The 16398-nt window shown below is 42.7% G+C and overlaps 1 protein-coding gene across 1 annotated transcript in view; it reads right to left on the bottom strand.

The window, feature by feature from the left end:
* Positions 1 to 1510: 1510 nt before the first annotated feature.
* Positions 1511 to 16398, bottom strand: part of LOC124607253 (solute carrier family 22 member 1-like) — a 66678-nt gene continuing 51790 nt past the window's right edge. The window contains exon 4 of the mRNA XM_047139527.1: positions 1511 to 1902. Within this exon, the coding sequence (XP_046995483.1) occupies positions 1714 to 1902 (189 nt within the window). The 3' untranslated portion in view covers positions 1511 to 1713. The remainder of the gene's footprint in view (positions 1903 to 16398) is intronic.

The following is a 16398-nucleotide window of genomic DNA, read 5'->3' as shown; positions in this document are numbered from 1 at the left end:
AACCATGTGTTCAAGGGCCCACTGGATTTCGCTCTCCAAATTATGTGGCCCCAGTTCTAAATTAACATTAACATCAGCAGTAGTAGCCCTGTCATTATGCAGTTCTTTCTTGTATAGGTCTTCTACATATTCTGCCCATCTTTCCCTAACATCCTCTGCTTCACTCAGAACTTTCCCGTTTCTATCTTTTACCATTGCAGCATACCACAGCTAATAAATGCGGCTTCAGGATTAGGATGTTAGAGTGGTTGCCAGGCGGGCAAATAAACTGCAACGACGCGGTGAGAAAGGCTGAACTGTTATCTGCGATACAGGAAAACAAACCAGCCGTGGAAGTGTACGTCGTGGGTCAAATTGTTGAGAGAAGAGGCCGCAAAGTAGTGCGTTTACCGCTCTACAGCTGCAATCTAAATCTAATAGGATTGAAATAGGCCAAAATAAAACACGATTTCAGGGAGAAAAATGTCACTGGTGATGTGTCGATGGGGGGATTGCAGAAACTTGTTAATGCCGCTTTCGTTTCAATTACTGCATAAGTAAGACTGGTAAGGTTACCGCAGGAATGTGCAGCAACTAGACCGAGAGTATTGCAGACGAAATGGAATAATAGAAACGGACATCGACGAAGTTAGCATCAGTACCACGCCCTCAATCGATGGTGATCATGATGATGATGATGAACTTGAATCAAACAGAAATGACAGTAATCTTTAGTGAACATCATTTTGACATTTTTTTCAGGCGCAGTTAATTACGCTTCCTAGATATTACTGCTGTGCTTCGTTTAATAAATGCAATGTGCAAACAGATTAAAAATATTAGTTTTTGACTTTCAATTAATAGAATCGTAAGTTGTACATTTATCTGCTTTCATTTTTCATTGTTTTCTACACATAAATTGTAGGTAAAACTCCCAGGCATGAAAATGTCGACAAATTAGGTGATTTCCGATGTGACAGCAGTGCCACTTAAGCGCACGATATATCCCCAAGTCGCCTCAGGCTTCGCGTTAAGCGGGTAGAGGTGCGAACACTGTTGCAGGCAGCCGATGCTGCCTCCCCCATCACCGCTCATCTCCAGTCGGCAGTCTTAGCGCGGGGCAGGGCAGTTCCAGACACACACCGCGCCAAACGTCAACTTACCGTAGACAAACAATATGTGGTGCAAGTAGATAATGTTTCTACTGTATGGTGCATGGATACAATTTGTGTGTGAGTAAACACTCATTAATTAATTAGTGAAAGGCAGATTTGTGGTTTCACAGCAGCTCATCTTATTCTAAAAATGGTGGAAATTAATGCAATACTAGAAGCCTATTCAGATAATCAGATTGTTTTTCAATCTCTTTAAACACTTGACCAGCGGATTTGAGAAAGGAAGTATCAAGGTATCTGGTGGAAGTATGATTTCAGATGGAATGTAGCATTCAATAAAGGAAATCAGCTACATTAAAGCGTCTTTTAGTTTCATAGCACAAAATATAGCTCCAGACTTCAGTATATAATAAATTTACGATTGTGTACTATTTGGGTTGTGAGAGTGAAGATATTAGCTTTTAAATTAGTCTTTATGGCATCTTAGATAGTGTAAGTAGGCTGTTTAGGTTTTTGTGTTGGTAACGCAAGTCATGTGCACCGTCAGTAAACAGAAGTCGAAGATTGCCAGCGTCGCCTTAACATTCATTCTAAACTAAAAGGAACTCCTGGAACTCTTTTAGCCCTTGGCGTACTCTGGTGTTGGTTTGGGTTTCCAGCTCCAGTAGCGCTGTCCTCTGCCAAAGACGGCACCGTCCCTTAACGTCTCCGGCAATCGCTGCAGCGCAGATTCCGGCAGGAACGACACGGAAAACGCCACCACCAAGTTCAGGGCTGCGAGGATGGCGAAGGGAAGTCGCTTCTCATCCTGCGGAAGAAAATCACATTTATCAGTAGTGTGAATGAAAGACATCAACCACAGACATGTTTCCACCTGAATTAATACGAATCCAAAACCCCTTGCCAAGCATCCAACAGTAAGTCCACACCAGACTGAAACTACGAAACCTATTAACTAGGCGAACGTGGCGGTTGCGCCCCTGCACTATCCTCCACATGTACCATGATACGACCTGTCGTCTGCTATGCCAGTGTTGAATGGTTGTACTCTCCACCAACGTTCTATTACTCTCTCTACATCTTTGAGTATCCCTCATATGGATCCTTTACCCCCTCATCAAATTCCACACCACTCCTGACACAATGGACACTTAAGCAGATCCTACTCTGTCTGCAGACTCGACTTCAGCATTTATATTCCTCCCTCTCTAATTTGCAGACCTAGTACATCCTTAGACCGACATTCAGTGCGATCCGTATAAACCTGAAATCTTTTAATGAATCATAACATTTGAACCAATAATTGGACACATTTGCAATTTTTGGAGATAAGATACGACGGAGAGATTACATACACACATACATGAACACATATAAAATCCTCACAGCAAACGCTGGAAGTGCCCTTCACCAGCGTCGATGCACAACTGTACTCGTTTCACCATATCCTGCGTGGTACTGTGACTTCCATCCTCGCCAGTGTTGCTTATTTCGTGTGTAAAGGCCTTACGAAATTCTGCAGTTGTCCGTGGTCTGCTCTTGTACACACAGCTTTCGCGATACCCCACATTAAAATATCTGGGGGGGGGGGGGGGGGGGGGGGGGAGTGGTTAGTCAGGTGACTGGTGATTGGGGAGTTGGGGATGGGCAGAAATTTTTTTAAGATTATTCGGTCACCATAGGAAGTTGTTACAAGTTGCATGGAAGCGCTAAATGTCTGACACGTTGCTCCATCGTGTTGTAAATAATCTTCCGTGAGTTCGAAGTCGCCCACCTGGTCCAAAAATGTATTGAAGATGCCATGTAAACTGCAGTGTCTACGGAAAATGGGGCCAATAATCCTGGAAGCTGGCATCATGCATTGATGTTTCATGAATGATATGTGGGTTTACACCAGCCCATTATCTCCTGTTTGGTGCGTTTATCTGACAGATGGAACCATGCATCATCTGTAAACTAAGCCATGGAGAGATTTTTGAATAAGAAACCCCCAAAACCATCGACAGTAACGGTCCACTTTCTCATGAGCTGTATCACATGCACTCTGTATGGTCGCAGTGTCGATTTCATCGGAGCTCTCTGACATGTGCCAGCCATGTCAAATGCCTGTCTCCTGGCTCAATCGACGCTACGATTTCCTTGGAAAGTACTTCAAGCGCCTCCGAACATTGTCAATGACATCTGCACTCAATGATTGTCTATGTTTACAACTGTGACTGTTTAGTTCAACAGTTGTCTACTACTTTCTTACAATTGATAAAAGTTTTTAGTTTTGCTGGAACATCGCGCACTTTGAATCCTCCCTGGAATGTCCGTCGTGTCGTAACCAATGCGTCTGTCCTCCAGTGTGTTTTCACAATAAAAACCTGCTCTCGAAGTGTGTACTGAATGTTTATGCCAGCTAAAGACTGCTAACGAATCACTAATTTGCTCGTTATTGTCGCGCGACCCGAACTACACACTCACAGACTTCACAATGCGCGGCCAACGAGGCTATATACTTGTACTAACATGAGCCGAGCAAGCGGGGCAAAGGGCAACATGCACAGAAACAAGAGTCAAATTGCAAGCAACGAGCAGTACTTCAAGTTCTCCCAGAGGCGTTGAGATCATTAAAACAACTTCCCCATACCTACGAACTTCCAGACGAAGACCAGAAGACCAGGTGTATATGAATCGCTCTGTATTTCATCACAACGTAACCCCATATCCATTCCCAAACAAATTTTCGAGGCCATCCCTCTCTCTCCCAGAAAATAAAACCTGCCGCCAATATTTATTCGACGTAACAGCTACAATTCTTCCGACATATCGCACCCCACATGAGGGCTCCGCCTACTCCGTTCTGTATCTTTCCCTGCCCCTTCTCCTTTTCATTCTATGGCCCCACCCACGCCTCATGCTCCTCCTCTTTGCCTGTCTTCCCTCTGTCCACCGCAACACTTACCTTCCCCTCCACAGATGCCATCAAATGGAAAGTTATTCTTACAGCCATACCTACAACTGAACAGAGCATCTAACATTCTCCTCTCCAAAAGATTATTCATGGTTCACATTTTTCAACTTTTTAGTGAGAGTGCAGTACTAATTTTTAATATCTTCACCTGTCATCAAATATTACCGTTGTTAGATTTTGTTATAATGATTTTTCCAATTGCAGCTTTTTTTAGATTTTTAAGTTTTGTTTAATAACCATTATTTTTGAATTTATTTCCTTTTTTAACTTGTGTTACTATGTTTGTAAATTTATTCTTTCATTAATACCCTCATTACCCCTGTATTTATTGTTTTATTCAAACGCTCATTGCTCCCGTATTTACGTTACTGTTGCCATTTTCTTCTTCTGTACATTCAGAGTCTGTAATGAGATGTTCTATTTTTCATTCATTTGCTGTAGACAACAGTGTGTAGCAAACATTTGTCAAAGAGCAGTCGTTCGTTTTCATTCAGTGTTACATCTATAAGAATGACCACCTTTAGATACAAATCGTGTGTTGAATGTGTTTGTTGTTATGTGGTTTTGCGTGGCGCAGCTTGAGATTTGCAATATTTACATAATGCTTTAATCACACAATAATATTATTTTGAAATCAATCAAGAATACTACGTACAAAAAAGTTTACCTATTGCTTCATCTACTTAAGGGACAGTAGCCAACATTTACATGACTCCCAAAGAAAAATTAGTATTTCAAGATGTAATAATAATAATAATAATCTGCTAGTACAGATACATGTACAACATAATAAGCATGGTAATTGAACCTAAAAATACAATACATCAACTACATCAAGACACAAATACTGTACACAAAAACACAAATCTCACAACAGAAGGAGAACAAGAAAGCTCACTCAATTCTCTAGACATAACCATTAGAAGACACAATAACAAACACACATTTGACATATGCAAAAAACCCACAACAAGTGCCACAATCTTAAATGCACCCTCGGTCCACCCACAGATTCAGAAACAGTCTACAATCAGTTACTTGTTAAGCAGACTGAACAGGATCCTCTAAATACTTCTGATTACTAAATAGAGCTGGCAATTGTAAAAAATAACCTTCAAAAATTGACACAAAGATAAAATGGTAGATAAATGAAACAGAAAAATAAAGTCAAGCAATAGAAAAAATCTAACCAAACCACACCAACACATATAACCTGTACCACATCAAAAAATAACATACAATGACCTACTACAACAAATTCGCACGTAAAACAGGTAACATATTCGAAAACAAGGGATAAACATTGCTTAAAAACAAACAACTCAATAAAGATGCACATCCCAAAACTAAAATCAAAATCAGACAGATACAAGAAACCTGGTATCTACCAGCTCAGTTCTATCAGCTCAGTTGGCATTAGAATGACTGGCAGAACATTTGACACAAGATATATGGAACACATCACAGTACTGGAACACAGTACTAATCATCAACATTTGCAAGTCTTCTAAAACAGGAATATCACAGACCAAGCAATGTTGAAAAAAAGTATGATCATCATAAGAATCAGTGAAGACAGACTCCACTTCCTTTCCAAGGAATTTTCCAGATACACAAAGCATTAACAGAAAATAAACACTTGCTTAGTGCCCAAATAAATGCTAGAAAACAGGCACTATATGAAATAGTTCAAACAATCACACGAAAAAGGAAAGAACCTTTTTCATCCATTATGGTCTCCTCTACATAGCCCCTCCCCCAGTTTCATTTCACTTCTTGCTCCTCACCATTTCCTCCAACTTACTCACTGTCACACTACTATGCACTTGTGTCCCCTCATCTTTGCTTCTCCATCCTCCACCTATTAAAACAGCTCCATCATTATTCCTTCATTTCTCTTACACAGTATTATAAATACAGAGCAACATAATGGAATAGAATAACACCCATACAATTAACTAAAAAAGGTATAGGTCACAGACAAACTAGTGACAATGATATGTTGGCAACAGCACAAAACACAATAAACATTTAGCAGTATAAAAATAAAGAAACACAATAAACACTTTGAAGTATAAAAACAAACAGGGAACAGTGGTGTGCGAAAACAGTGTGCTGTGTAGCATATTTCTGCAGAACAACGAAAAATTAGCCAAGTATCAGAGTCTAAAGAACAAAGACATCAAAGACATGCTAGCAGATGGCTTTCCCTGATATAGGCGAGAGTAAGGGGACAACACCGACATCACTTCACACTGCACTGTTGCCAGATTTCTTCAAGATGGCGGCCTTAGATGTGTCAAAGTCACACTGACATCATGGCGGGAAGTTCAAATTTCGGCGGGAAAATAGGTCACTTGGGCTACCTCAACTAACCTAACCCTGTCCTACATATGAGAAAAACAGTTTGAATTTTCGGTGAATTTTCGATGTTCGGCAGACTGATCTGTCACAATGGGACATCATCCCGCCTGACTGAATCAGGGGAGGATGGTCTGCGGGCAGTTGTCTCAGAACACTCAAAAGAAGAAGAAAAAATCACATGACTCTCAGACGTCACACAGAACTTTTCCATATCTACCTTGCCCCCCTCTCGATCCAACCATTCTATAGAGGCTCATCTATCCCACACAAAGGATGATTGGTGTCTCTCTTTCATGGACCTTCTTGTAAATGGAGCAATCTGATTGGTTTGTACAGAATTTACCTTCCAAACTGCTGCTGCGGTATGGAAGCTCTGTCCACCATTTTCTGCAAATGGACAAATTATGAGACTTTCAGCAGCAAAACTATTTTGTCCAAATCGAAAAAAAATACTGCAGCCATATTGAGTAGACAGTTAAACAGGGCAAAAGTGGTCTGCAGAACATAAAATCCGGAAACTACCGTCAAAGGCACTCCCTCGATTACACTGCTCTGCTACTGTCGAGGAAAGCTCGAATTTTTCGTTGTGAAACCGATCCCCAACTGGGCTATGTAACCACATATCATATCGATGTAGTAAACACAATCCTTATCCTGTACCATATAAGATCATCACTGCTGCATCCTGCATATAGCTATCTACCACCAGACACTCATACACATACCACAAAAAGAGACAAAATCCCAAAAAACATAAGCACATGCACCGTGTTTATTCCTCGCAGCACTAGATATTTCCTGTAAGGCCGATCGGTCATCTACTGCGGTCAATGGTCGTGATTCAATTGTCTCCCACACACGCTGTCCGGATATACGACCAGAACCCCCTCATCGGACTGTGGTTACTCTCTGAACTGGTGTACAAATGCTGGGCTGGTTTCCCCTGGCACAAAGGCGATACTGTTTCTGCTTACTTGCTGCCATGCTTTCTACAACCATCTCCAAACTCTCAGATTACGAGAACATATCGATCTTCATATTGAAACACGTGAGGCAATACTGACCCTTATCTTAGAAGCTAGGTTAAGGAGAGGCAAACCTACGTTTCTAGCATTTATAGACTTAGAGAAAGCTTTCGACAATGTTGACTGGAATACTCTCTTTCAAATTCTGAAGGTGGCAGGGGTAAAATACAGGGAGCGAAAGGCTATTTACAATTTGTACAGAAACCAGATGGCAGTTATAAGAGTCGAGGGACATGAAAGGGAAGCAGTGGTTGGGAAGGGAGTGAGACAGGGTTGAAGCCTCTCCCTGATGTTATTAAATCCGTATATTGAGCAAGCAGTAAAGGAAACAAAAGAAAAATTCGGAGTAGGTATTAAAATCCACGGAGAAGAAATAAAAACGTGGAGGTTCGCCGATGACATTGCAATTCTGTCAGAGACAGCAAAGGACTTGGAAGAAAATGGCTCTGAGCACTATGGGACTCAACTGCTGAGGTCATTAGTCCCCTAGAACTAGTTAAAGCTAACTAACCTAAGGACATCACAAACATCCATACCCGAGGCAGGATTCGAACCTGCGACCGTAGCGGACTTGCGGTTCCAGACTGCAGCGCCTTTAACCGCACGGCCACTTTGGACGGCAGGACTTGGAAGAGCAGTTGAACGGAATGGACAGTGTCTTGAAAGGAGGGTATAAGATGAACATCAACAAAAGCAAAACGAGGATAGTGGAATGTAGTCGAATTAAGTCGGGTGATACTGAGGGAATTAGATTAGGAAATGAGACACTTAAAGTAGTAAAGGAGTTTTGCTATTTGAGGAGCAAAATAACTGATGACTGTCCAAGTAGAGAGGATGTAAAATGTAGACAGACAATGGCAAGGAAAGCGTTTCTGAAGATGAGAAATCTGTTAACATCGAGTATAGATTTAAGTGTCAGGAAGTCGTTTCTGAAAGTATTGGTGTGGAGTGTAGCCATGTATGGAAGTGAAACATGGACGATAAATAGTTTGGACAAGAAGAGAATAGAAGCTTTCGAAATGTGGTGCTACAGAAGAATGCTGAAGATTAGAAGGGTAGATCATATAACTAATGGTGAGGTACTGAATAGGATTGGGGAGAAGAGAAGTTTGCGACACAACTTGACTAGAAGAAGGGATCGGTTGGTAGGACAAGTTCTGAGGCATCAAGGGATTACCAATTTAGTATTAGAGGGCAGCGTGGAGGGTAAAAATCGTAGAGGGAGACCAAGAGATGAATACACTAAACAGATTCAGAAGGATGCAGGTTGCAAGAGGTACTGGGAGATGAAGAAGCTTGCACAGGATAGAGTAGCATGGATAGCTGCATCAAACCAGTCTCAGGACTGAAGACCACAACAACAGCAACATCTTTCTTCACAAGGTTTGCCTGAATATCATACCATTTGCGTGATAGTTCTTGATATCAAGCTCATGTCAGTATGCTACCAATCGCTTGCACTGTACAATTCCGAAGGTAAAGATGGAAAACTACATTTCTAGGAACCCAAAACTTAAGCGACATGCTGAGAACTGGGACAAGCGGCAAACCAATGAGTAACTAGAAACTTATCCTGTCTGTGAAGATTTTTACGTGAAAACTCGAAAACAGACGAAAATGGTTAATGGTCTCGCGTTTTTTTTTTTTTTTTTTTTTTGAACGAATACCGATGTCAATGATATAAGTCTTTCCAAGTCATTCCTCTTCCTCAAAAAGTCGACTAAGGCGTTTCTCATGCACATAATAAGTAGTAAACACCACAACCGAGGTTCTCTCAACGAAATAAAGATGGGAAATGCGAAGCAGAAGTCAACTGGACGGTTTAGATGGGGGCATAACAGTCCAGCTCAAACACAGACCCATATTGAATCTTCTCGAATTTCCACAGAGAACACACACGATCGCGTAGGCTACCCAACACATGCTGAGTATTAGTTCAGATGCCTCCCACTGTAAACCGATCAATCGTTCCAGCCACATCCCACTGCAGCCACGTATTCCACACACACCAGGCAGAATCGTCATAAGATACCAGCCACATACATTTTATCACTGTACTTACAATTACGTATTACGATTGCAGCGTCAATCTGACGACATTCGACAATGAGTGAAGTTTTGGAAACGCCCTCTGCCGATTGCTGTGGCTCTGGAAATATAAATATCTGTACCATTCATATGGCTGGACATAATTTTCCATGTAAAAGAAATGTTTCACCTCCTATCGCAATGTTCCACATCAGATCCACACCTTCCTTACGATAGGACATAGTTATTTTCTTTGCACAGCAAATCTGTTACACATTCCCTGTTATCAATACTACTTTGGCAATAACTTAATGCTGGTGACATCAAACAATACTGAGTGAAAATCAACGATGGGTAGACACGTCTCTTTCGTTTCTTTTCTTGCGAGTGCTACCAGTGGATCTTAGGAAGAGAGACGTAATCGTCTTTCAAGCTACCAGATGTCAAAAACACGATTGCAACAAGTATCGCCAATGATATCCATGTTAAAAACTATACAAGCTTTATAAATCGAGGTATGGTATTGCTCCCGAATGAAGTGGTCTTCCACACAAAAACGACGTAATTGAATACAGATAGTGATCGCGGGGTGTGTATTAACAGACTGAAATTGTTCAAATGGTTCAAATGGCTCTGAGCACTATGGGACTTAACATCTCAGGTCATCAGACCCCTAGAACTTATAACTACTTAAACTTAACTAACCCAAGGACATTACACGCATCCATGCCCGAGGCAGGATTCGAACCTGCGACTGTAGCGGTAGCGCGGTTCCAGACCGAAGCGCGTAGAACCGCTCGGCCACCGCGGCCGGCAACAAAAGTGTGGGTGCACCTCGCCAGCCGAGTAAACTCGTAATAAAATCACCCAATTTAGAAAGTGATCTGATAAGGAACGTGGTGTGAAGTCGGTATTCGCAATTCCCTCATGCAGCCGCTAGATATTTCTGCACTATTCGTAACGCATTCTATCCCAATGCTGTGTCACAGGTTCCGTGATAGAGCCACTAGGTTTAGATGATTGATTGAGAATGATCACATACAGTAGATGGTGTGCTATACAGCCAATCACTTAAAAAATTGAACGCTATATTCTCGTTGCAAGAAATGTACACTGGCTTTTTCAGATCTATAGTGTTAAGCTTTCTGGTAGAAATGGTGTCTGCAATTTGGAATCAAGTCTTTCTATTCAACCACATACCTGCATCGGATCCTATGGAGATGCCTTTAATAATTACAACCACTGGTATATAATATTCATGGCACTCTCATATTTCGAAACGAGTCACCTCTTTCGAACTTATCTACTACAGTTTTAGACACTCCCTATGCATCTTATTACTGTTCGTCAGTCTCTGGTCCGCCATCCCTGCAGCTTTGTGCATCTGATTGTTCCAATTTGTGTCGGAACTGAGCGAAGTCGGAGATCGCTATATCTACCACCTTCTGCAACCTAGAAACAAGTTGAGCTGAGTTAATGCGACAGCATCGTGTTTTGACCACTTGATGGAAATGGGAACATGTTGTCATAGCTCCACCAGCCATGTAATGATGTGTAAGATTAGCGCCAAATGAAGCTTTCACTGGCAATAGGAGGTAGTAGTAGAGAAAGAGAGTACAAGCAGTTCAGGTAACTGGGAGAAGGACTATGATTTTGCTACTGCATTGCAATATGTCTCCAAACTACATACAGTTACTGAAGTCCGCATTAGGTCTCTCTCTTTCAGGCTGCATTCACGTCTGTCACCCAAACATTCTCTATATCATGTACCATCCAGTGGAGAGAAAAAAAGGTTCGGAGTATAAAATCTGTGCTAACGTCATCCAACAGAGAACTCATAGAGATTTTACTGCAGCCCTGTTGTCCGATACACATATGGAAAACAAATACCATCTGCAGGCTGGCACAAAGTATATGTGGCGATCCTGTTAAATACAGGGTGTTTCAAAAATGACCGGTATATTTGAAACGGCAATACAAACTAAACGAGCAGCGATAGAAATACACCGTTTGTTGCAATATGCTTGGGACAACAGTACATTTTCAGGCAGACAAACTTTCGAAATTATAGTAGTTACAATTGTCAACAACAGATGGCGCTGCGGTCTGGGAAACTCTATAGTACGATATTTTCCACATATCCACCATGCGTAGCAATAATATGGCGTAGTCTCTGAATGAAATTACCCGAAACCTTTGACAACGTGTCTGGCGGAATGGCTTCACATGCAGATGAGATGTACTGCTTCAGCTGTTCAATTGTTTCTGGATTCTGGCGGTACACCTGGTCTTTCGCGTGTCCCCACAGAAAGAAGTCACAGGGGTTCATGTCTGGCGAATAGGGAGGCCAATCCACGCCGCCTCCTGTATGTTTCGGATAGCCCAAAGCAATCACACGATCATCGAAATATTCATTCAGGAAATTAAAGACGTCGGCCGTGCGATGTGGCCGGGCACCATCTTGCATAAACCACGAGGTGTTCGCAGTGTCGTCTAAGGCAGTTTGTACCGCCACAAATTCACGAAGAATGTCCAGAGAGCGTGATGCAGCAATCGTTTCGGATCTGAAAAATGGGCCAATGATTCCTTTGGAAGAAATGGCGGCCCAGACCAGTACTTTTTGAGGATGCAGGGACGATGGGACTGCAACATGGGGCTTTTCGGTTCCCCATATGCGCCAGTTCTGTTTATTGACGAAGCCGTGCAGGTAAAAATAAGCTTCATCAGTAAACCAAATGCTGCCCACATGCATATCGCCGTCATCAATCCTGTGCACTATATCGTTAGCGAATGTCTCTCGTGCAGCAATGGTAGCGGCGCTGAGGGGTTGCCGCGTTTGAATTTTGTACGGATAGAGGTGTAAACTCTGGCGCACGAGACGATACGTGGACGTTGGCGTCATTTGGACGGCAGCTGCAACACGGCGAACGGAAACCCGAGGCCGCTGTCGGATCACCTGCTGCACTAGCTGCGCGTTGCCCTCTGTGATTGCCGTACGCGGTCGCCCTACCTTTCCAGCACATTCATCCGTCACGTTCCCAGTCCGTTGAAATTTTTCAAACAGATCCTTTATTGTATCGCTTTTCGGTCCTTTGGTTACATTAAACCTCCGTTGAAAACGTCGTCTTGTTGCAACAACACTGTGTTCTAGGCAGTGGAATTCCAACACCAGAAAAATCCTCTGTTCTAAGGAATAAACCATGTTGTCCACAGCACACTTGCACGTTGTGAACAGCACACGCTTACAGCAGAAAGACGACGTACAGAATGGCGCACCCACAGACTGCGTTGTCTTCTATATCTTTCACATCACTTGCAGCGCCATCTGTTGTTGAAAATTGTAACTACTGTAATTTCGAAAGTTTGTCCGCCTGAAAATGTACTGTTGTGCCAAGCATATTGCAACAAACGGTGTATTTCTATCGCTGCTCGTTTAGTTTTTATTGCCGTTTCAAATATACTGGTCATTTTTGAAACACCCTGTATATACTTATTGATCCACTCAGTGATCGAAGTCGCCTGCAAAGACCAGTGTAAAGTTTCATTGCCCATACTGTAGGAGGACCACATCTCACTGACTAACAGTCGCAAGAGTGGGCGCCTGTCTCTCTCTGCTGCTGTTTCATTCATTGTTTTTCTGTTGTAACATATCAAAGCAGTGTATGACTACAGCTTTTTACACAGCCATGCATTTTGTTTCTTACACCATGGCTTAGGGGGCTGTATCAGGTTCTAAACCGACATCAACATGTTTCAATGCATTGACTCTGACTGAAGCTGGACATCACATGGTATAAATTATGTTGCTGCTGCCATAACATGCATACACTGGTTGATCTTAAATAAAAAACAGTCACAACTTATGGGAACTGGAAGAGTTTCGCGATGTTGTGGACCAATTCCAAACAGGAGTCTGACCTCTACATTTAAGCTCATCTTTTACAGTGATGGGACAGCTGATGGCTTGATGTTCCATTTCGATTCATTCTCCATATTGCAGTCACGTATGTGATCACTGTTTCGATCCTTGAACTCCCTGTAAGGGATGTCAATCGTTATGTGGTAATCAACAGCATACCACTGGACAGATGGGATGGAAAAGACACTGCCAATGTACTGTAACAAGTTGATGGTGCGATCTATTTTAGCAATTTTACCAGTTTTATCCTAATTTCAACGCTAACCAATGGTGCAGCAACATGCTTCCTGATTTCTGTACCATGTGTAAAACCTCCCCTCCACTGCTTTGCGAGTACCATTGCGAATGTAGATAGATGACTGTCCAGTACGTCCATTCATTGTTAATTTGTGAACATGTACCCCAAAGTATACCACACAGCGCTCTATGTATTTCTGGCACTTCGATCACAGTGCATAACTTGCCAATACGATTGCACATCTTTCCCTATGTGGATGGGAGTCACAGAGCAAGCTCGTATTCTGAGGATGAAGTTAGAGACTGGAATATCCACTTGCATTGCCTTTAACGAACCGTCCCTGCAACACTGACACTTTAATTTGCAGCTGACCAGAAGTAGACGGCTACATGCAGCGTTTCGTGAAGTAACACAGCGAGCTGGGTCAGTAACTGCTGTACCACTTCAATGTTGCTCACGGCACCCATCCCAAGTGCACAAAATCTCTCCAGATGCGCTGAAGTCGAAGAGGTTAGCATCGCTTATCGGTGTATAGCAGATCTGACAGTGTTGTGATGATATAACAGATCGTTACGAAAAAGAAAACGTGTGGTTTTCATACATGCTGGATCTCCAGACAGATGGAGCAGCATACACCCACACTTTGGGCCTGTAATAAATACCCTGTGATCACCGTCTGTGTTCGACGTAGCAGTATTTGTGTGGAAGACCACTTCATTAGGTAGCAATACCATACCTCGATTTATAAAGCTTGTATAGCCTTTAACATGGATATCATTAACGATACTTGTGTGCGCCTATAGGACCAAGGCCGCTCCCGTTGCGATCGTGTTTTTAACATCTGGTGGCATGTAAGATGATTACGTCTCTCTTCACAAGGCACACTGTTAGCACTCGCGAGAAAAAACGAATGAGACATATCCGTCCACCGTGGATTTTCGCTCAATATTGTTTGATGTCACCAGCATTCATTCATTAGCGAAGTATAATTCATAGTAGGGGATGTGTGATTGATTTGCTGTAGCCAATGGGGCTGTAATGTATCTGTGGGTGTGGTCAATGATCTGACAAATGCAAAGGAAATGACTATGTCCTGTCGTAAGGAAGGTATGGATTTAATGTGGAACATTGCGATAGCTGTAATGGGGTGAAAGATTTTTTTTTTTTTTTTTTACGTGGAAAATTATGTCCAGTCATATGAACGGTACAGATGTTTATATTTCCGGAGCCACGCCTTCGGGGAGGGGGTGTTCTGATGCTTTACTCATTGTCGAATGTTGTCAGAGTGACATTGCAATTGTAATACTTCATTGTAAGTACAGTGATAAAATGTATGTGGCTGGTTTCCTAGGACGATTCTGCTTGGTGTCTGGGCAGTACGTGGCTGAAGTGGGGTGTGGCTGGAACGATTGACATTTCCGGTTTACAATGGGAGGCTTCTGAATGGAGAGGTTAGCTGGGGTACAGGAATGGCCTAACTCATTACGTGTTGGACAGCTTTCGTGAACGTGTATGTTCTCCACGGAAATTGAACAGATTCAATATGGATGTTCATTTGCACTGGGAAGTTATTGCCCCCGCCCCATATAAAATGTCTGATTGACAGCTTCTGCACATTACCTGTCTTCATTTGATTGAGAGAACGTTATTTGAAGTGTAAGTAGGCTGTTTAGGTTTTTATGTTGGTAACGCCACGTAGCGCTCTGTATGAAAATCACTGACTGTGCTGTGTGCAGTCTGTGGCTGGTTGGACTCATTGTTGGAATATTCGTTTGTGTCGTGTTGGGGAGTTGGATGTGAATAGCGCGTAGAGTTGGGCAGTTAGATGTGAGCCGCCAGTAGTGGTGGGTGTGGGGAGAGAGGTGCCAGAGTTTTGAGCGGACGATCTGAACGCCGATTCCATAGACCGAACGTGAGGAGAGGGGCTAGTGTAATTGATTAATACAAACCACACAAAAATGCACGAAAGTATGTTTTTTAACACAAACCTACGTTTTTTTAAATGGAACCACGTTAGTTTTGTTAGCACATCTGAACATATAAACAAATACGTAATCAGTGCCGTTTGTTGCATTGTAAAATGTTAATTACATCCGGAGATATTGTAACCTAAAGTTGACGCTTGAAACCTCCGACGTTCAGTTGCGTGTTGTAACAAACACGGGCCACGGTCGGCGAGCAGCATCTGCAAGGACATGTTTACGATGACGACCGTGTTTACGAGTGTGGCTGTAGTGCACTGTTGTGGTTTGGTCTAGATGTTGCAGTGTCCGCATGTAGCGCTTGCTGCTATTGTTATTCTGCATTCGTCTCCGGACGCAGACCAGCTGTAGTACACCGTGTTACCAGACGTCTGTGATAGTGTAGTGTTGTAAGAACTGTGACCATGGTGTATTCGAACTCTGAAAAGGCGGAGATGATACTCATCTATGGCGAGTGTCGACGAAATGCAGCTGAAGCCTGCAGGGTGTGTGCAGAACGGTACCCGGACAGAGAGCATCCAACGTGCCGCACATTGCAAAACATCTACCGCCAACTGTATGCAACAGGTATGGTCGTAGCACGCAAACGGGTCCGTAACAGGCCCGTCACAGGAGAAGCGGGTGCAGTTGGTGTGTTAGCTGCTGTTGCCATGAACCCACACATGAGTACACGGGACATTGCGAGAGCCGGTGGACTGAGTCAAAGTAGTGTCATGCGCATACTGCATCGTCACCGCTCTCACCCGTTTCATGTGTCGCTACATCAGCAAGTACATGGTGATGACTTTAATC

The sequence above is a fragment of the Schistocerca americana genome, chromosome 3, assembly GCF_021461395.2.
Source record: "Schistocerca americana isolate TAMUIC-IGC-003095 chromosome 3, iqSchAmer2.1, whole genome shotgun sequence".
NCBI classification, from domain to species: Eukaryota; Metazoa; Arthropoda; class Insecta; order Orthoptera; family Acrididae; genus Schistocerca; species Schistocerca americana.
Note: the sequence above shows the minus strand (reverse complement) of the source record. Positions and strands in the feature narration are given on the sequence as shown.